We start from the raw sequence: 22,815 nt of genomic DNA, 5'->3' as shown, positions 1-22,815 counted from the left end.
ATGTACAGTGTTGTCGGTTAATTGACTTGCTTATAAATGTAAATTGTCCCTGGTGTGTGTAGTTAATATGCGGGATTGCTGGTCGGTGCAGACTTGGTGGGCCAAAAAGTCTGTTCCCGAGCTGAATCTCTAAACTAAACAAGGTTGGGACGATTATTACACAGTGTTCCGATATGCACCAATTACTGAACACCTTTCTCTTCACAGGCCGAGTCTGTTTAGGAATACGGATGTCTAACATTGCACTAATCGTAATGTCACCTAAAACTTCTTGAACGCGTAGACAAGTCCATTTTTTTCCAAACAGAATGTATTGCCAGATCAAATCTATCCATGTAATCTGGATGACACAAAAATAATCATCCCCATAACAAAGAAATCAAGAAAGTGAGGCAATCTTAGATTGAATGCTAAGAGACTGCAGATGAAGTGGCTTGACCCACAACATCGACTGTCCATTTCATTCCACAGGTCCGCGGAGTTGCTCCAGTTTGTTTTCTGCTTAATTTTAATACTGCCCTTTGCAACTAACCATGTGGCAAAAAAAAAAACAAGGCTGTGGTTTACAGGATCTATATGAAACTTGTATATGCGTAGAAGCAACATCTATTTAAACAACAGTAAATAATGTGAGTAAATGTAGGAATACTTCATCATTCTTTGTGCTCATTCTTTGTGCAAAGTAGAAGTTTTAAATCCAGAATGAGGCTTCCTATGAATTCCTCCTGACAACGTGACATTTTTTCTTTGAAAGCCTGTTCCTGCCTCCACATGCCTGTATTAATAAGAAAACAGCAATACCTTATCGACAAGAGAATCTCCTTGTCCCTGCACTTTTATTCTCATAATGCGTTTTTGTACAGCATCAAATCCTTGTCCAAACACTGTGATATTTCGGCCCCCACTACACGAAGAAAAAAATAATATTAAAAAATGCAACCTTACATATATTGCTTAATATTTAGTTTAAAAGCAGTGAATATTTATGCGAGAGACTTACATAAGAGCATAAAATGTGAAAATGGCATGACTGGATTTAATCTTAAAGAATAACGAGAACAATTTCAATAAAAACAGATAGATTCACGGAGAGATGGACAATATTTTTTGATTGTGAACAATAGCAAAGGAGATTCATTCATCTTCAAGGAAAACAATTGATAAATATTAAGGACTAAAATGAAATCAAGTACTTCTGCATAAATAAATTGTAGACCTATTGCTGAATGTAGTGATTTTGTCTTGAGAAATTGTAATGGTTTAACATTCCCCATTATTAGTTAATCAACCAAGTTTAACTCGGTTTGGCCTTTCACCGTTTGAGTGAGGGCAATAAAAGGTTCAAAAATTCAGGTCACATCTGTAATAGGAAAGATGATGTTAAGCTGGAAAGGGTGCAGAGAAGTTTACTCGCAGACCTCAGTTATAAGGGGAGGTTGAGCAGGCTATGACTCTATTCCTTGGAGTGCTGGAGGATGAGGGGTGATCTTATAGAGGTGTACAAAATCAGGAGAAGAATAGATCGGGTCAATGCACAGAGCCTCTTGCACAAAGTAGGGGAATTGAGAACCAGAGGATATAGGTTTAAGGTTGGGTGGGAAAGATATAATAGGAACCTGAAGGGTAACCTTTACACACATAGGGTGGTAGGTGCATGGAACGAGCTGCCAGAGAGGTAGTTGAGGCAGATACTATCGCAAGAAACATTTAGACTGGTCCATGGATAGGACAGGTTTAGAGTGATATGGGCCAAATGCAGGCAGGTGGAACTAGTGTAGATGGCACATGTTGGTGGGTGTGAGCAAGTTGGGCCAGCTGAACTTTAGATCGCATTAGACAATCTAAAAAATAAAAACTAATGAGCAATGATAACCATGAAACTACTGTATTGCAAAAAACCTACCTACTTTATCAATAGACAGTAACAATAGTAAACTATCATCTTTTTCTGGTCTGACTTGTATGCAACTTGAAACTCAAAGCAATGTGCCAAAATGGTGTAGCAAACTACTCAATGGTATCATGCTGTTGTGATAACCTAAAACCTAACTTGCTCTGGTCTCTTCAGTTTAGAAACTTGTAATTGTACAGCAGACTAGGCAGCCACTTGGCTCGCCATACTTGAATCAGTTCTGCAGGAATTAACCAGCTATTTTAATTCCCATGCAGTTTTTCATTCTATTTCAGATTTTTATGAATAATTATAAAAAGGTCGGTACAGAAATTACCAGGTTCTCTCCATACATGAGAAGAGCATTAACTCCCAGCATCTGCACCATCAGCCCTGCTGTCAGGCCACTGACAACAGCAGTTAGTGCTGCTGTTGCACAGCTCAAGTGACTTGGCTTCAGTCCTGACCTTGGTTGCTGTCCATGTGGTGTTTGCATGTTCTCCCAGTTACCACCTGATATTCACCATATAAGGTCATAAATGATGGGAGCAGAATTAGGCCATTCAGCCCAACAAGTCTACTCTGCTATTCAATCATGGCTGATCTATCTCTCCCTCCTAATCCCATTCTCCTGCCTTCTCCCCGTAACCTCTGACACCAATCAAAAATCTATCTATCCCTGCCTTCAAAATATCCACTGACTTGGCCTCCACAGCCTTCTGTGGCAAAGAATTCCATCGATTCACCGCCCTCTGCCTAAAGAAATTTCTCCTCATCTACTTCCCAAAAGAATGTCCATGATCCCATTTCCTCCCAAAGATGTGCTGCAAGTTATCCCCGGTGAAGGTGGGCGGCACAAGGATTTGTGGAGAGTTTGTGGACATCTGTGAGGGAATTAATTCAGGAAAAACAATTGGGAGAATGGGAATGATGGGAATGTTCCAAGTGCCGGAATAGATTGGACAGGCCAGGAAAAATGAAAAAATGTTTTGAATTGATGAATGGAGAAGACACTTACCTAAATATGCTTTTCTTTGGCTGAACTTCAATAATTATTGGGTTGGGGACATAGGAAAAATGATTACTCTGAATTTCCTTTATGGCTTTGTTCCCATAGTGTACGTAGACTGTGACGTTCGTAGCATGGGCTTGAGAAGTTGTAATATTATAGATGCCTGTGATGCAGATCAAGCTCTTATCAAATGTTGTCCTATTCAAAACAAAAACAAAAATATGCATCAGGAGAATTTTAGCCAATACTTCACACACTCAATGCAGCATATTTTAATGAGGAAGTGGAAGAGGGACACACTAAGAACTTGAAATCAATTCAATGGCACACAATATTAATGTAGCCATTTTCTCTCAAAATGGCTCTCAATAACTTCTACCAACAAATACAAGTTGAAACTGTTGATATCTCAAATTAGATTTTAAGTAACTCACATGGTTAAAAGAAACATAGGAAATAGGTCACAAGGAAACAGGTCCAATTTAGCTTAGTTTAGTTTAGAGATACAGCACAGAAACAGGCCCTTTGCCCCACCGGGTCCACGCCAACCAGCGATTCCCGCACATTAACTCTATCCTACACCCACTTGGGACAATTGTACAATTACACCAAGCCAATTAACCTACAAATCTGTACATCTTTGGAGTGTGGGAGGAAACCGAAGATCTCGGAGAAAACCCACGCAGGTCACGGGGAGAACATACAAACTCCGTACAGACAGCACCCGTAGTCAGGATCGAATCCGGGTCTCCAGCGCTGCATTCACTGTATGGCAGCAACTCTACCGCTGCGCCACCATGGCCGCCCTATTACACAGCACATTGTGTACAACCAAGATATCTGAAGGCGCATCTTAATCACTTGCATGCAACAAACTCGTAGACTACCTCCCATTTTAACCCTCTGGATATTAGCCCATCGATAACACAGCAGGCCCTCCCCTACAACTCACCTAATCTCATTCACCTGTCATTTCTGTGACTGTCCATGTACAGTGGGCTCTCTGTAAAGCAGCCGCTCTATTTACAAACAGCAGCTCTTGCTTTCTTCCTCCTGAGGTCAAATCCCTCCCCAGCTCAAATCACAGCTGCAAATCTGACACAACTGTCACAATGTTTTATTTTATAGTCCTTCCCCAAGATCAATGTTTTGTTCCACTTACAGAGTGCATTGAATCTCGCCAAGCATCACTTTTACATCCTCTTGCTTTCCAGTGTTTAGGTTCTCTCCGGTGATTGTTAGACTGGTTCCTCCAGCATGTATCCCTCGAGATGGACTAATAGCCATAGGCTTAGGGTCCTGAACAGTTGTAAAAAAACAAAAGATTAGTTGTATTACATATATTTGGAAATTCACAGTATTTCAGTGTTCTCTGTGCGGCTTCTTCATTAAGCAAGTTGACAAATGTTTCTTTTTTTCCCAAATATTATTTCTTCTTAGAATACATCTTATAAAGTTAGCATTAAGTACATTTTTTTTATTGTTGAGATATTGGATAAAAATCTGTTTTTTTTTCATTTAAGATTAATGTAAAAAGGAGTTATGAAACCAGAGTTCTAGTAAAATTCTATGGCCAGTGAATACTCACAGTGTATGTGAACTTCATAGCAGACATTCCCACTTTGTTATTATTTGTCTCAATGCGAACCAAATGACTTTGTGGTTCAGAAACTCCACCTAATTTACAAACAACCCTGCAAACATAGTTTAAAAAAAATCATTTAAACCATCAATTTGAATAACTTAATAAATAAAAGCAGAATCAATCAAAGTTGAATCGTATGTGCAGCGATTCCCACCCCCTAATTCAGGAACCGTGACACATTACTGTTGCCACCCATCTCAATAATCATTGTGCTTCAAGAGCACATTCCTATCTCTAACAGAGCTAGGATTTGGTAGGCAACCAGACAGAAATGGTAATTTTTTGAATCATACTGTTCAATGTGGCTCAACAGCACTTTAAAATAGATCTTTGAAATTACAGTTGATACCATTAAGAAACAACAATGCTGTAACACAAGTGTTCCAGATAGTTAGACTCTTGCCAACAGTACAGTAGATCTGTTGAGAGCAGAATAAGGACCAGGGTCTTAGCACTGAACCTTGGGCCATCGTTGACATTGATCTAAATGGAGCCTGGTCCCTTGGATTAGATGTAGGGGAGAGAAGGTTTTGGTGACTAAAGAGTCAAGTTTACCTCTGCTTTCTGGCTTCTACAGAATTATTCTTGCTCATCAAGCCTTTCTGCCAGCTGAGACTCCTGGAAGGAGAAGGGACGGTTTTGCAGATTGTGCAAGAAGGATAGACACAAAAAGCTGGAGTAACTCAGTGGGACAGGACCATTCCTTCTCTCCAGAGAGGTTACCTGTCCTGCTGAGTTACTCCAGCTTTTTGTGTCTATCTTCGGTTCTGCAGATTGCTGGGAACTGCTCAAAAGCCCACAGCTGGGGCAATTAGTTTGGCAACCAATCAAATGAAGCAGAAGTAGACATTACAGAAGCTACAAAAGTGCTCAAGGGGTGCATGGAACCATCCCAGAAGTTGGATTTGGCCCATATGTTATGTATCAAAGGCGCAAGTCAAAAACTATATGGAAAGAGAAAATCTGGGACACATCCTGGCAACAGCGAGAGATGGGAAGTTCAGGAAAATGGCGACTAACGGCTACAAAAAAATTCTGAAACAAATTTGGAAAGGATATTTTTAAAAATCTACAAATATATTGGGAAAAATAAGGAACAATATGGACCTTTTAGTTCTTAGTTTAGTTTATTATTGCCACGTGTACCAAGGTACAGTGAAAAGTTTTTTGTTGCATGTCATCCAGTCAAAGACAAGACTATGCATGATTACAATCAATCTGTCCACGATTTACAGATAAAGGATACAACATTTAGTGCAATAACAGTGACATTATAAGGAAGATAAAGAAATAGTGAACACATTGAATGATAAGTCTGCATTAATTTTTGCATCAAAGAGGTAAACATTCCAGACATATTGAAAAAACTGATATGAAATCCAGGACCAGTCTTGCCTTTCCTTCCGCTAGCTGTCTTTGCAGTGATGACAGATAGATCTTCCACAATCTCAAGACACAAAGTAAAATGCTATGGAAAATAGCCAAACCCACACTAAATACTTTTGTTGAACCTGAAATGGTAGGGGAATCACAGGAACCATCTGAAAAGATCATTTTTGACTGAAACAAACATGTCGCTACTAGACAGTGTACCATGGAGCAAGAACACCACAGTCTTTGGATCACCACAGCCAGTTAGAAGCAGATCAGAATAGACTATCTGTTAACTTAAATATCCCAAGGACTTTATGCCAAAGTAAATCAAAGTGAACAAACTTTCCTGATATTTCTTTCTTTCTTATTGTATTCTGATAAAGGTCTTCATCACTTTATCTTTGGAAGCAGATGATTATTCTCTGAGCAGTGTAATTAAGAAATGCAGGCTTTCATGACAATTAACAGTCTGATAAATTAACAAAATTTAATTACATCCGCTGCACCACAATCTATTATTAAGTCAAAAAACTTGCAACCATTGAAGATCTATATCCAATCTAAAAAACTTATTTTGATAAACAAGTAAAATTTTGTCACTGACATAGCTCAGTGAAAGTACAGTTAAGAACAGCCTGTTAAAAGAGGTCATTTTCAAACATGAATGAGTGAGCAAACATTGTCATATTTAGTAATTAAATCATAGTGGTAACCCATTATTTTTGATGCAATATTTTAATGCAATTGTTACTCATAAATAACAATAATTTTTGACATACCCGACAGAAGTGAAATATTTTTCCTGGATTGGACTGCAATATGCATTTCCAACTTTGATCTCTTTGATATCATCAGGGCGTCTTCCAATATTTGAGCCCTTAATGGTCAGGAGAATTCCTCCTTCGAGTGGTCCATTTACTGGGTCCAACTGAATAAGGGAAGAATTAATTTTTAGGTTAACTCTGTACATGCAGTTTTGATTTTTCTTTGAAGGCTGATCGTTCTCCATATATAATTTGACAATTTAAAAAAATAGATGACCAGACATTTAATTAAAACACCCTCACAGGGCCATGCTTTATGAAGTTCTCTCTTTTTTAAACGGTTTACCTATCAAAAACTGTTCAATTGTTTACATAAAATGCACATTTGAATTTGGACCTTTTTTTACTGTGAATAATTGACTGCTCATAATGTTTTAGTGATGTCTCAAACACTTTCTAATTCGGAGAACATAATACGAAGGGAGGTAAAGTACCTGCAAGATAGTTGGGGCTGGACAATCATTCGTATTATTAATCGGAACTTTACAAAGCATTCCAAAAACACATTTTTTTCCATTTGCACTGTTACACCAAACACACATGTATTTTTGCTCTGCACTGAGGCATAGACTGCAGTCGGTGTTGCTGTATCCACAATTGTAGAGAATCACTGAAATTAAAAGAAGTTTTAATATTAAAAACCAGAATGTGTTTGTTTATCCATATACGGTAGCTATTCGTGAAAATTATTTCCAATTAGCATAGACAATTACTGTAAAGATTAATGATTGCAAGGCTAATCAAGCAATACACAAAAGATGGTTTTGTTCAAAACTCTTCCCTTCCTTGAAGTTTATTTAAGTAACCATTATTCTGGGAAGAGCAAAGAATTGATTTTCAAGGGACTTAATTTATCCTTTCCAACACACTTTCATGACATATTTCAGTGCTTCTAAACATACTGCAACATATTCAACCTGAAACCTAGCTCAATTTCTTAACCAAACAAGCAAATATGTACTGACTCAGCCTGTTTCTAATCCCAGTTTAGGTACTGTGGCAGAACTTGCCTAACATTTGATTGAGGAATCCTAGAAATAGGTCATGATCCTCATTCAAGATGGACATATGGAAGAGGTCAACCTTAAAACAAACTAAACCAAGTGGACCCCTTGGGTCCAAACCTCTCCTGCATTGGTGCAGCACCCCCCCCCCCCCCCTACTCCCCTCCCCCCTCCCTAGGAGATAGATTTAAACTTTAAAATGTGAATAATTTTTAATATATAACACCGATTTCATTGAAACTTCTTCCATTAGCACCAAAGGAACGATGGTGAGTAAGGTGGACCTAAAATTGTTGCACTATCATGCACTGTTTTGGCTGTAGTTCAGGAACAAACAAACAAACAAACAAGAGTTTTAGTATATAGATGAACACTGCTGTTGTATGTTTTTTGGGACAGACAGGTCCATTTGCATCTCCCTTTTAAGCTGCCCTACAGAAAACAGAAGAATAATGAAACTATGTGTTCTTAATTTCACTGACTAATCTGCATGTTTTATTTGAAACAAAACCCTGTGACATGCATCAACACGTTCCTGGATGATGCTGATCAATAGATTAAAGTATTTTTAAGACTTTCATTCACAAGAGCACCTTTTATTTTCCATTGAAGCAGAATTAGCACAGAAATGCTAAATCAATTATCCAGGAAGCCTGATTGCATCATCAAGCTACCTGAAACACAGGTAGCTACCTGAAACACATCAAGCTCCATCACAAAATTTGACAGCCTTCAAGTTCAGATACATAAGCCACCACCAGAGAATTTAGTGTTTAAACACACCGTATTAATATTATATAATTAGATCACTGCCTGAAGAGAGGAGATCCTCTGAAATATGTGGAATCGATTTTGAACATTACAACCACTTGCTAAATCTTTCATTCTTTGCAAAACTAATGTATAATCTAGACAGATCCTTAAATTCAATCACCACTCAGGATCATGATAATAGTGCTACAATTATCCTAATCTAAGATAGGAATGAAGAAAACAAAGCTCTGAAAGAATGCTGGGCGTGGAGACACCAAAAGCAAACTGAGCAAAATGTAAAGTGCTGAAGAACATAGATGCTCAAGTAGTATCTGTGGAGAGAATGGACAGGTGACATTTCAAGTTGGGACCATTCTTCATTCTCCTGACCCCGAAATGTCGCCTGTCCAATCCCTCCACAGACACTGCCTGGCCTGTTAAGTTCCTCCAGCACTTGGTGTTATGCTCAATTTCCCAGCATCTGCAGTTCCTGTATCTTCAAAAGCAAACCGGCAAACATTTTCTGGAGTAGGCGAGTGGGAAAATAATTTTCAGAAATACATTAAATGTAAGAGCTGATTCCAAACGTAATAGTGTCCTCTCATATTGCACCATGTTCTTGAACTTAATTTTCCAATTTCTGAGACTAAAATATCTCTCACTTACCATCCAGTTTACTGTCAATCGTCTTTCCGTCTGCTTGCACAGAGAAACGAAGGGTAAGGGTTTCATTTTCATCAGAGGAAAGCTACAAGAGAAAATTTTGAATAATTAACAATTTTAACAAAGAGTTTATTTAAAACTCAACAAACTACTGAATGAAATCTGGTGGCAAGTGCAGATTTTATTTCATTTATCTTTGCTTGCAGTGAGAAAACAAGGTTTTGGGAGCACGGGTGGCATATTGGCCTGTGTAAAGCAGGAAAGAGGAGAAATGCAGACTCGTAAACTAACCCCACATATGGCTACATTTTTACTGGAAAAACAAATGTCTAATCCTATCTAATAACCACATGTGCAGACTCGAAATTCAACCAAACAATTGGCAAGGAATCATGAATACAGAAGTTTACATTTGACAAAAAAAATTGCACAGGTTTTTAAAGCATCCAGGATTTCCCCAGCATTGGATGGCATTCAATGTTCAAACCCAGACTCGATGTCAGTTGTACGTTGCTGGGAGGTGGTCAGTCTTGCACAAAGAACGTTGTGAGGGGACCATAAATTTGGGAAACAAAGCTTGAGCTTAATCATCTCAGTAATTAACGTTTATTGAATAACTCATCACTGCCACACAGTATGTCCATTCTTCTTAAAATAAAACTCTAATAGACTTTCTCTCTGCTCCAGTATCAATATATAAAAATTTAAGTACTTAATAAGTAACATAATTACATTATATGGGCAGCCTTCCAAACCACCAAGGCTAATACAGCTGCTTCTCTCATGTAGCTGGACAGATATTCATGCATTAATAATTTATCTTTGCTGTCTGGAAGGTAGTATGTATTATGCTGGTATTTAATACGTTACTCCAGAAAAGCTTCGGAGCATCACTCATGGGAATTACATTTATTTGCTAAATTAAAGTAATTAACACAGAAGGCTTTCACCAAAATACATCAGGCAATATTATAAATAGCATACATGAATATTATACTCCAGTGTTTTGGCATATTCGAAGGATTCCAATGCCCATCTTCTGCCACTGAAATATGCACTCAGATTTAGGCCAGTGCATGGGTTTCTGGCTGAAAACTAGATCACCAAGCTCCCTGCCTAAGTGGGTTTTGAGTCTGAAGCAATGGATTGAACAGTTCTAATTTCTACCCTGGAAATTCCAGCTGTAAAGTAACCTTTCTCTTGTCTTAAGGATACATTTCTCTTACACTTAATATCGTTACTGTATATTTTAATGAGGCTTATGAATTTAAAGGGGCCGAGGAGAAAATGAATTGTTTGACATCTATAAAAATAAATATGAATTGAAACAGCAAATCACAAAAGTGTGAGAAGAAAAGGAGAGGATTTCAATCTCACGAATACTATCTGAGATTGCGTTAGTTAGAAAAGCACCGAGGGAATGGAAATTTTGAGGAAGAGATTTTCGAGCCAGTACATATATAGTCTTACTCTCGAAGGGACAGTGTTGGACCTAATCTCATGGAATGGAGTGTGACAAATGGTTGAAGTATCTCTTGGTGAGCATTTTGGAGTCCATATCTGTGTAAGTTCTGGAAATGTTTTTACAATACAATACAATACAATACAATATATCTTTATTGTCATTGTACCCAGGGGTACAACGAGATTGGGAATGCGCCTCCCAGACGATGCAATAATTTAAGTAATTAACAGCAACCCAACGAAACGAAACAATTGTAACAGTTTTTAGACAGGGTAAAGTGCAAGTTGATCTATGCATTGTGGCCATCCGGCTCAGCAGGACCGGTTCATAGCAGCTATGGCCCTGGGGATGAAGCTGTTCCTGAGTCTGGAGGTGCGGGCGTAGAAGGCCTTGTATCGTCTGCCTGATGGAAGGAGTTCGAACAGACTGTTGCAGGAGTGTGAAGAGTCTTTGTGGATGCTGGTGGCTTTACTGAGGCATCGTGTGTTGTAGATGCCCTCCAAGTCTGGTAGCTGTGTTCCGATGGCCCTCTGAGCTCTATGGACTACCCGCTGTAGAGCTTTCCTTTCTGCCTCCGTGCAGCTGAGGTACCACACAGGGATGCCATGCGTTAGGATGCTCTCTATGGTGCATCCTAAAGATGCTAAAGATTAAAGATTAAAGATTAAAGATGCTAAAGGCTCTTAAAGGATTGGACAGGCTAGATGCAGGAAAAAAATTCCCGATGTTGAGGGAGTCCAGAACCAGGGGTCACAGTTTAAGGGGTAGGCCATTTAGGTCTGAGATGAGGAAAAACTTCTTCACCCAGAGAGTAGGGAATCTGTGGAATTCTCTGCCACAGAAGACAGTGGAGGCCAATTCTCTGGATGTTTTCAAGAGAGAGTTAGATTTAGCTCTTAGGGCTAAAGGAATCATGGGATAAGGGGAAAAAGCAGGAACGGGGTACAGATTTTAGATGATCAGTCACGATCATATGCTGGCTTGGAGGGCCGAATGGCCTACTCCTGCACCTATTTTTCTTAGTTTTTCTATGTTCAAGTGTTGTCCAGAAAGTAAAGTGCTGAACACATGATTTCACTATCATTAAGCAGAACCTGGGAGATGCTACTTGTAGGCAAATCTCCATCCAGCAAGTCGTAGTCTTCTAACAGTGAAATAATGAGTGTTCTGAGCCAACGTGTTCCTGTGAAGCTGAAAGGTAGGGAAGGCAAGTCCAGAGAATCCTGTATGTCATAAATATAGAGGGCTTGATTTTTTAAAAAGGAAGCATGTGGAGCATTGTAAACAGGTAAGGTCTTTCAGAGAAAATATGCAGGGACTACTTAAAAACTAAATTAAAGGCACAAAGAGGTGCGAGGAAATATGTTTCACATGAGATTAAGGAAAATCCTTTAACAGTTATAGGAGTGAGAAGTTAACCAGGGAAAAGGATAATCTGTGCATTGTTCCAGAGGACATGGGTGGTTTGAAAAATCTAAGCTGGAAGCACAGAACAGACTTACTTAGTCAGAGAGACTGGCTGCTTCCCATGCCTGCTTACTCTCCCGTCAAACCTGTTGCTATGATATTCTCCCACACTCTGTTTCTGTTCAATTCCGATTCGCAAATAGTTCAGGTTATGAACAGATTGCCTGTATCCAAAATTATGAGGGACATAGGTAAATTGGATATCGAGGAATGTTTCCCCAAGTCCACAACCAGAGGGCAAATGTTTAAGGCAAGGGGCAAGAAGGGATTGGAGTGGTTGCAATCTGTAACGCATTAACTACGGAGGTGGAAGAGACAGATACTCACACAACATATAAAAGTACCTGCACAGGCACATGAATGGTCAGGCAGAACAGGCTATGAAATAAGTGCTGGTAAATGGAATTAGTACAGATGAACACTTGATGGTCGGTAATGGCATGGCAGAAGGAAGACTTTGTTTGTAAGAACTAATCATTACATACATGATATTGCAAAAGTAATGAATCCACCCAAGGGGTTGTGGGGTTCTTAATGCCATTATTAGCTGCAAGCTTTAAAAATATACCCAAAGTAAATCATATAACACAGTAAGAAGCACATTCAGTTGAATTACTAACCTTAATCCTATCACTGGAAAACATATTTAATGATGTTTTCATGGCATCATAGGTGTATTCTTTGGAATCGACAGTAATCACTAGTTTCAACAGATTCTCCTGTATGCAGCAAACATATGAAAAGTGAATTGATTAATTAGGGACAGCCAGCATGGTTTATGCACAGCAGATCTTGCCTTACTAATGTGACTGAGTTTTTTGAGGAGATGACGAAGGTGATCAATGAGGGTAGGGCACTGGATGTTGTCTACATGGGTTTTAGTAAGGCACTAGACGAAGTCTGTACCCCGCACCCCCCTCCCTCCCCTGCAGATGGTTCAACTCCGAGAGAGAAAAGGAGGAAAGAAGACAAGACATTCTTGCCTTCCATCACAGTGGGGAATGGGGAGGAGTCACAGTGGTGGATGTTTATATCAACTTTTTATGTAGTTGTGTGTCTTGTTGCTTTTTTGGTATGACTGTATGGCAAATCAAATTCCTCGAATGTTGCAAAACATACTTGGCTAATAAATTACGATTATGATTACTATGATTAGGGTATGGATTCAGAACTGGCACACTGAAAGAAGACAGAGGGTTTTAGTGGAAAGATGATAATAAGGCTGGACGTCTGAGACCAGTGGATTTCTGCAGAGATCTGTGCTGGTACCTCTGTTGTTTGTGATATATATATATATGATTTGGAAATAAAGATAGACGGGTTTGTTGGCAAGTTTGCAGGTGACACCACCAAGATTGCTGGGATCGCGGACTTTGTGGTTGACTGTCAAATTATATAGCAGGATGTAGATTAGTTCCAGAAATAGGTGGAGAATGACAGATGGTGTTTAATTTGAGCAAGTGCAAGGTGTTGCACTTTGGGAGGTTGAATGCAAGGGGAAAATGTACAATTAAAGGCATGACCCTGAACAGCATTGTGCACAGGGGTCTTGGTGTCCAACTCCATAACTTGTATGGAGTAGATAGAGTGATAAAGGAGGCATAACTTTGCCTGCCTTCACTGGTCGGGGCATTGAGTATAAGAGTCACAGTCATGATGCAGATTTATAGAACTTTGGTTAGAGCACATTGGTTAGAGCGCAGTTCAGGTTGTGCCATTACAGAAAGGATGAGGAGGCTTTGGAGAGGGTGTAGAGATAGATGGTTTACCAGAATGATACCTAGATTAGGGGTATTAGCTGCAGAAAGAGGTTGGACAGACTTGAATTGTTTTCTCTGGAATGCGAGAAGTTGAGAAAAGACCTGATAGAAGCATATGAAATTATGAGGCATAAATAAAGTAAACAATCATAACTTTTCTCCCAGGATGGTAATATCAAATATTAGAGGGCATAGCTTTAACATGAGAGGGGCAAAGTTTAAAGGAGATGTGTGGGACAAGTTTTGTTTTTTTACACAAGATTGGTGAGTGCCTGGGGCACAATGCCAGGGTTGGTGGTGGAGGCAGATAGAATAGTGGCATTTGAAAGACTTTTAGATAAGCACATTAAGAGATTTTTAGATATGCAGTGAATGGAGGAATATGGATTAAGTGCAGGCAGATAAGAGTTGGCTTTGGATTCATGTTTGGCACAGATATTGTGAGCCAAAGGGCCTGTTCCTGTGCTGTCCTGTTCTGTTCTATGTTTAGACTTACCTTATAGAAATCAAGATTTTTCCCTTCATATGCAATGCTATTCGATACATCCACTGGTATGAACAGTGGTGAAGGATTTCCAAATTGTGGACACATTTGAGCCTAGAAACAAACAATAACTTTAATGACTTACATGCAAAATACTACTTTTATGACAAATCATCAATTTAACAACTTGAAAACAAATAAAACCACACAAGCTGGAATCGGTAACAAATACAGAAATGCTGACCAGGCCCTGAGGAAGGGTCCCTGACCAAAATGTTAACTTCCAATTAAACTTCCCTTCAGTTCTATTCATTTAAAATTTCTCACACATTGATAGTGCTTTTTTAATTGGGGGAGAATCTGAACCACCCTTACTGCAGCAAGCTTCATTTAGATTAATTAATGAAAAAACAAGGAACTGGAAGCAGTCAGATTCCACTTTATAAAGAGTATTTACAATCTAACATAAAACAAAGATTTAATCAGGTGAAGCAAAATGTGGAATTTCCCCCCTACCCAGCTGCCTAAAATAGGTATTATGGGGAACTTTCATCCAATGTTTTCTTTTCATAAGTTCATAAGTTATAAGAGCAGTATTAGGCCATTTGGCCCATCTAGTCTTCTCTTCAATGCAATCATGGATGATCTATCTTTCCTTCTTAACCCCACTCTCAGAGCTATTCCCTTCTCCCCTTTGTGCATCTTAAAACTGGTTTCCCAATTCTGATGCAAGTTCATATTCGAGTATTCAGTAAGTTTTTGAGACTATATAGACCATAAAGAATAAATTAAAATGTACACAACAGATACATATTTTGGTTTACGAAAGACACTTGCACAATATAGATGGGGTTGTTGTGGTCCTTCTCATTGGAACTGACTTATACAACACATCATCCACATATGCAATAAATAGCTCAAGTCTTATATCTTTGGCCCTTGGGCTGGGAAATGATGTTGGCAAGCCTCATAGTATTACCTGTGCAAGACCTGTTACGTGGATAGGACAGGTTTGGTGGGATATGGACCAAACGCAGGCAGGTGGGACTAGTGTAGCTGGGATATGTTGGCCAGTGTGGGCAAGTTGAGCCGAAGGACCTGTTTCCACACTGTATCATTCTATGACTAGCATGACCCGGGCCTTTATTGCAGTGATTGATAGACTGCCTACACAATACACCTTTTACCCACTCCTTTGCCACACTCAATAGTTACTTTTCCTCCATCGCATATTACTGCAACAACTATGTGTAAAATAGACAATAGACAAAAGGTGCAGGAGTAGGCCATTCGGCCCTTCAAGCCAGCACCGCCATTCAATGTGATCATGGCTGATCATCCACAATCAGTACCCCGTTCCTGCCCTCTCCCTGACTCTGCTATCATTAAGAGCTCTATCTAACTCTCTCTTGAAAGCATTCAGAGAATTGGCCTACACTGCCTTCTGAGGCAGAGAATTCCACAGATTTACAACTCTCTGAGTGAAAAAGTTTTTCCTCATCTCCATTCTAAATGGCCCACCCCTTATTCTTAAATATAACATAACTAGTTCAATATATCAAACATCTATAACTTTTCCTTCTCATACCAGCACTATCCTCGTCATACACCCTTACACCCGTGGGGCTGAGTAGTCTCCTTTTTTTAAAATCATGTTTGAATAGTCCATTGTGTGGAATTCAAACTATGAATGGAAAATAGGGAGAAGTTGCTCCTAATATTCCATTCTCAAGTTTATCTTCCACACACCGTTACATTTAAGAAAACAGGAGGAATAGGCCAGGTGGCCCCTTACCAGCAGCACACTACTCAATGTGATCATGGCTGGTTTGCCTCAGTTTTCATCTCCTCCTCCATGTCAGACAATAGACAATAGACAATAGACAATAGGTGCAGGAGTAGGCCATTCAGCCCTTCGAGCCAGCACCGCCATTCAATGCGATCATGGCTGATCACTCTCAATCAGTACCCCGTTCCTGCCTTCTCCCCATACCCCCTCACTCCGCTATCCTTAAGAGCTCTATCCAGCTCTCTCTTGAAAGCATCCAACGAACTGGCCTCCACTGCCCTCTGAGGCAGAGAATTCCACACCTTCACCACTCTCTGACTGAAAAAGTTCTTCCTCATCTCCGTTCTAAATGGCCTACCCCTTATTCTCAAACTGTGGCCCCTTGTTCTGGACTCCCCCAACATTGGGAACATGTTATCTGCCTCTAATGTGTCCAATCCCCTAATTATCTTATATGTTTCAATAAGATCCCCCCTCATCCTTCTAAATTCCAGTGTATACAAGCCCAATCGCTCCAGCCTTTCAACATACGACAGTCCCGCCATTCCGGGAATTAACCTAGTGAACCTACGCTGCACGCCCTCCATAGCAAGAACATCCTTCCTCAAATTTGGAGACCAAAACTGCACACAGTACTCCAGGTGCGGTCTCACCAGGGCCCGGTACAACTGTAGAAGGACCTCTTTGCTCCTATACTCAACCCCTCTTGTTACGAAGGCCAACATTCCATTGGCTTTCTCCATTGGCTTCAGTTCTCCATACCCTTCAATTACCTTCTTTCAAAAGTTTATCTACTTCCCCTTTAAATATCCCCAACATCCTGACTTCCACAACCAAAAATTCACCATCCTCTGAAAAGTTTCCACACACAAAATCATGAGAGGAATATATCAGGTAGATGCACAGTCTTTTACCCAGAGTAGGGGAATTGAGGACCAGAGGACATAGATTCACACAGAGGGTGGTGGGTGTATGGAACAAGCTGCTAGAGGAAGTAGTTGAGGCTGGGACTATCCCATTGTTTAAGAAACAGTTAGACAGGTACATGGGTACGACAGGTTTGGAGGGTTATGGACCAAGCGCAGGCAAGTGGGATTAGGGTAGCTGGGACATTGTTGGCCGTGGTGGGCGAGTTGGGCCGAAGGGCCTGTTTCCGCACTGTATCAATCTATAACTCTATGACATCATTTAAATAAACGCCCCTAACCTCGTAACTTCTACAATTTGCAGATATATTTCAACATCTGCCTTGTCATGCCCCCTAAGGCCCTTACATAATTCAATAATATTATCATGTGTTCTTCTAAGCTTCAAAAAAATCTTTTTTTTGTTGGAACAAGCCTCATCCCAGGAATGATCAAAGTGAAGCTCCTTTGAACCGCTGCAAATGTCAGTGTATGCTTTGCTTACAGACAGGAACCAAAACTGTGTCTGTACTCCAGGTATGGCTCAGCAGCACTCTGTACAATGGTAACATACTTCCCCATTTTTGAACTCCAACCCTGCAATAAAGACCAACATGCCTATGGCCTTCCAAACCACTTGCTGCACCTACCTGCTAAAATTTGTGATTCTTGATCATCATCTCTTCAATGCCTTGCCATTGTGCTTTTCTCTTACTCCAAGCAGATATACTGTGCATAATTCTCACAGTTCCATTTATTTCTTTTAAGAACCACTCATCAATTTTCAGTCCCTTTTCCACTTGGGAAAAACATAATGCCAGGAGAAAAAAAGCAAGCCTCAGGGCAAGGAGTGACATACCAGCCCTCACAAAAAGAGAGCAGGAAGCTTCAGGTTTTCGTGAGTTTCAAACAAAGTAATAACAATTAAAGGAGGGAAATTCAGTGGACTCAGCAGGGTATCAGCAAGTTTTACAACTTCATTGAACTCTGAAAGCTGTGGCTTGCTTCTCAGAACCATGCTAATTTTTATCCTTCTTCAAGATCAAATTGACCGTCAGCACTCACTTTCTCAGCTCACACATAAGCAATGATTTTGTTCAAGTGACCAGAAGATTGCCAGCTCACACCACTATGGATTAATGTCATTAGATGAGAAGGCATCCATTCAACTCCATGCAATTGGTGTATATATAATTTCTTTTTTAAAATTCTTTAAATAAGCACTTCACTTGGAATCATAAATAGTTTAAGCATGATGCAATCTCCCGTGGCATTAAATATGGAAAGACAAATATGCAAGATCAACGTGATTGTAAATACAGCAAGGTCAAAGGCAGGAGAGATAATTGGATCAAAGTGCACAGTTGTAATTCAGTTGCTACCTCAATGTATCATTCCTAATATTTTTATTTAAATTCAATATTTGCATTTTTAAAAAAACTTTGTGAATGCATTATTCTCAAATGCTGTAATCCCACCCAGAAGCCAATAGTTGCACTGTAGCACCACTATTGCGTAGTCTCAATTTTAGAGTCAAATTTACAGTTCTGTTTTAAATCAGGCACTTGAATTTAGAATGAAGAAAATTAATAGGCAGAACATAGATGATATATTTTTAAATATTAACATACAGTGCAGAGGAAATTGCCTACATGCCAGACATTCCCAAACTATAAAACAAAGATAGTACATTATATTTCCCCCAACGTATTTTCCTAATTTTACAAAATTATTTTAGTTATTTCTCTATACCATAAAATTTCTGCTATATCCAGAACCTGTTCATTAGGAATATCTGCAAGTATTCAACTGCAATAAGAAAACATTAGTGTTTTCATGAAATATGTGGCAAGTAACCAGATCTGATCAGAGTTAGCATATAAAACTCTTAACAGTGTGTGGTTTTGGTGCAAAGCAATGAAAAGCTAATGCTGGGAATTTGCTGGACACACATCTCTTATTACAGATCTATTTAATAATGTTGCCTTGTAGTTCACTGGGGATATTTAACATTTTGCTATATATCCCTGTTTACCAGGACAGGATTCCATTGTGTCTCAAATTACAGACTTTATTATCAGTTGGTCAAATATTACTTTGATTGATGTGCACATTTTGTTGTTTTCACCTGACCTCACAGTATTTTGGACAATAAAGCAATTCTTACCATTTTACTTTGAATAATATTTGATTGGTCGGCATTGCCAATACCATCTTTACATTTGTGTTCTGAAATATCCCAATTACAGGTCCACCTGCTCCCCACACAGGAATCGCACCTACACAGTAAACATGCGCATGTTTATTACTGCATCACAACAATGATCAAGTCCCTGGTTAAAATTATTGTTTCCTAGTCTGAGGCTTCAACAGTAAAATATAAGGAATATTAAATTCAATTGTCACCATATGGCAATTGAGATTAATCAGCATTACATGGAAAAATAATATCTTAGCAAACATTGTCACATTGTTACAACAATATGAAATTACAGATGAACTGAAATTGAGCAATATGGTTGACTCTTAATTTTGTCTCCTTCTTTCAAAGGAACCATGCATGAACAATAAGTGTTGACATTGCCACCCCCCCCATCTCCGAAAATAAACTGAAAGGAATATTTACCCTTTTGAAGAACCAATGAAAATAAATGAATGCTGTATACCAAATTAACCAGGTTTCGTGACTAAAGCATGTTCCTTCATAATGATGTTACAAATCTGCAACAGTGGCCAAGTACCATTCTATAATTAATATACCTACTTTTCTAAAGTCTTTCAATATATTATTTACTGACAAGGATGTAATCAATTTGGTTAGAAGTCTGAATCAATACCAGTACTTCTGATGAAAAATTGACAAGTAACCAATTATCGTTACCAAAGACAGCCATCAACTTGTATGCGAGGTATCAAACTTCAAACTGAATATTTATTTATTTTTATTAAAGGACTACTGACAGTTACTCATTTCTTTCTAATTCCCCCACAGGTGTATGTGACAAATAAACTTGACTTGACTTGACAGCCCTCCCTCCTTCCTGCACTCAATCCTCAGTTGCAACTTGCAAAACTAAATGGGCAAGAAAGAACGGAAAAGCAAATAAATACTTGATAGTAACAGTATTTTTCCAACAAGCGTCAAGGTTAAACATCTAGTATTCCCTTAAACACATAATGTTGAATGAAATAATAATGCACACCTGACAGATTCCTTTAAAATAATACAGATATCTTAACTGGTGCTGTCAATCATGTTTGAAAGAAAAATTGCTTACGGAATATTGGGAAACAATTTTATGGCAGCATTGCAGTCATAAAATGAATAACGTATTCTTGTGAAAGCTACTTCTTTCCCTCTGCTCACATACATCAGTTTTACTTCAACATCAGCATAATCTACAAAGAAAAGAACACATTCAATTGTATGTCAAGCTCTGCATTGAAAAAAACAATGTCATGACAACAATCCGCAACCTTGCTTTTAAGTTGGAGAGAAGAATAATGTTTTATGAGACAATAGAGGGAATCAAATATCATGAGTTGGGTGTTTCAGTTCAAGGTTTAAACCATTGAACATTTCGCTACTAAAGTTTAGGTGACATCTCAATGGACAGGCTCATTGAGGAATCGACCAAAGTTCAGAAGCTTTACATAATCAATGGGAACAATAAGGACAAGAGTAAATGCAATCTAAATTGAAATAGCAAAAGGGAATGGAATATAGACTGATTAGCAAAAATAGAGACGTTAAACTGATGAAGTACCCCAATCAAAATTCTAATCTATTTCTACATATCAAGAATGAATTTTCAAAAAAAATACTTTGTACTCTAACAATGGCAGCTCCTGTAATTTTTGCTCATGTAACAAATGTGACAAATAAAATTTTCAGTACATTCTGCTATCATCATATATATATTGCTATCGTAGCATTCAGTTTAAAAAAACACATTTGATTTCCTCTGTTATGTTAATTGTACGATAGAATTAAGTACAAGTAACAATGGTTCACTAATATCTGAGTACTAACTCAGACAGGAGTTTTAAAAACAGGTTGGCGAAGCAAGCCAGAGTTCATTTTCAGTATCGTGGCATTGAGCTTCTGTTGCATGGTCTTGCAACTTAGCAAGGATCTAAGCATTTAATTGTGTGCCTAAACGAAAAACAAAGACCTATCTTTCACAACTGCTTCATAGTACATTAGCTGTAGACATTTCTTTATAACTTCATTGAAACAAGTTTAGGGTAAATTTAATGTGTAGGAAAAGAAGGATCTCGACCCGAAACGTCACCCATTCCTTCTCTCCTGAGATGCTGCCTGACCCACTGAGTTACTCCAGCATTTTGTGTCTACCAAGGGTAAATTTAATAAGCTTTACATTTTTTTAAAAGATCAGCCTTGGTAATATGTCTTTATTATATCCAAATTCAGAATTATAATGTCCCAAACATATTTTTATTAGGGAGGTTTCTTCAACAAATATATCCTTCAGTGTGAGAACTCACCTTGACCTGGAGGTGTAGCAGTAATTTCACTCACAGGTGGAGACTGACAGGTAACAGAATCTGTTGTGTAGCTTGTTTCAACACTCTTAATATTATTGAAAAAACACTCAATGGTGTCATTGCTTGATAAAGCAGGGAACGGGTCAACTTTCAGTTGTACCTGATTTTATTAAAAAGACAAATTATTTATTAAATTATTACATTAAAATTATTTTGCATGATTTATAAATTGAGTTGTTATCCTAATACATAAATATCAAAACAGAATTCCTTAATTTTAATTCAGGCATTATTGGCTGTTAATTGCAAACCACATTTTAAAGTCATAAACATATGAAAAACATATGCAAAATTATTTGAAGGAATAGCAACTATGTCCAATAGATGATCAGAATAAATGCATTGTTCAAAAATATATTCATTATTGTTACAATTTTATTTAGTGTAATAGTCTAATTATCACCAAAAAATTATCACAGGAAATATGGACAGCGATCAAGCATTCTCGGTATTAATTTAGAAATATAACATTTGGAATTTTTAATGCAATCACACAAACAGATTGATAGTATTAATCGTTACCTCAGAACCACTAACCCAACAGTAAAACTTTGAACTACAAACAATGATGCATACCCGGCCTTCTTCATTTCGACTCATATTCTGAGGAAAAGCACTAATAACTGTCACACATCTTTTGTCCAGACTCCACAGCCAATGGTCTTTTTCACCAGCTTTGGGACAGTCCGACTTCCTTGAACATCTGATAAGACATGTGATAGACATTGGTTCATCCATTGGTCTAAACACATACTGAAATGCTTTGGCTATATATGGTCTTGGCAACACTGCATTTGAAATACATAAAAGTACTGGTCTCCTTATTCAAGGGAGTTCATATAATATTTACTAGACTAATACCTGGAGTGGGTAGGTTGCCTTACAAGGGCATATTAGATAGGCTAGATGTATCCACTAATGGTTAGAAGATTGAGAGGGGATGTGATTGGAATTTGCAAGATTTTAGAGATTTTGACCGGGTGGATGTAGAAAGGTTGTTTCCTCTCATGGGAGAATCTAAAACTGTGGTCACTATGAAAAAGGGGCCATCTGTTTACGACAAATATGAAGCAAAAAAAATTCCTCAAAGGTTAATAAGATTTTGGAAACCTTCTTCAAAGGCTGGTTGGAGTAGTGTTTAAATATTTTTAAAACAGAAGCACATAGATAAAGGGATATGAGATTAATGTAGGTAGATAGGAATGTGGAA

The 22,815-nt window shown here is 38.5% G+C and overlaps 1 protein-coding gene across 5 annotated transcripts in view; it reads right to left on the bottom strand.

The window, feature by feature from the left end:
* LOC144604876 (plexin-B2-like) overlaps positions 1-22,815 on the bottom strand; it is a 190,431-nt gene that overhangs the window by 33,745 nt on the left and 133,871 nt on the right. For all 5 annotated transcript variants that reach the window (XM_078419665.1, XM_078419660.1, XM_078419661.1 and 2 more), the window contains 13 exons: positions 22,182-22,308; positions 21,546-21,705; positions 20,315-20,435; positions 19,204-19,315; positions 14,355-14,456; positions 12,719-12,817; positions 9,170-9,251; positions 7,181-7,356; positions 6,702-6,850; positions 4,492-4,597; positions 4,066-4,202; positions 2,910-3,101; positions 802-904 (listed from right to left, as the gene is read on the bottom strand). In XM_078419665.1, coding sequence (XP_078275791.1) covers positions 802-904; positions 2,910-3,101; positions 4,066-4,202; positions 4,492-4,597; positions 6,702-6,850; positions 7,181-7,356; positions 9,170-9,251; positions 12,719-12,817; positions 14,355-14,456; positions 19,204-19,315; positions 20,315-20,435; positions 21,546-21,705; positions 22,182-22,308 — 1,666 coding nt within the window. The remainder of the gene's footprint in view (positions 1-801; positions 905-2,909; positions 3,102-4,065; positions 4,203-4,491; positions 4,598-6,701; positions 6,851-7,180; positions 7,357-9,169; positions 9,252-12,718; positions 12,818-14,354; positions 14,457-19,203; positions 19,316-20,314; positions 20,436-21,545; positions 21,706-22,181; positions 22,309-22,815) is intronic.

Source organism: Rhinoraja longicauda, chromosome 23, assembly GCF_053455715.1.
Source record: "Rhinoraja longicauda isolate Sanriku21f chromosome 23, sRhiLon1.1, whole genome shotgun sequence".
NCBI lineage: Eukaryota > Metazoa > Chordata > Chondrichthyes > Rajiformes > Arhynchobatidae > Rhinoraja > Rhinoraja longicauda.
This window is presented reverse-complemented; position numbering and strand designations above follow the sequence as displayed.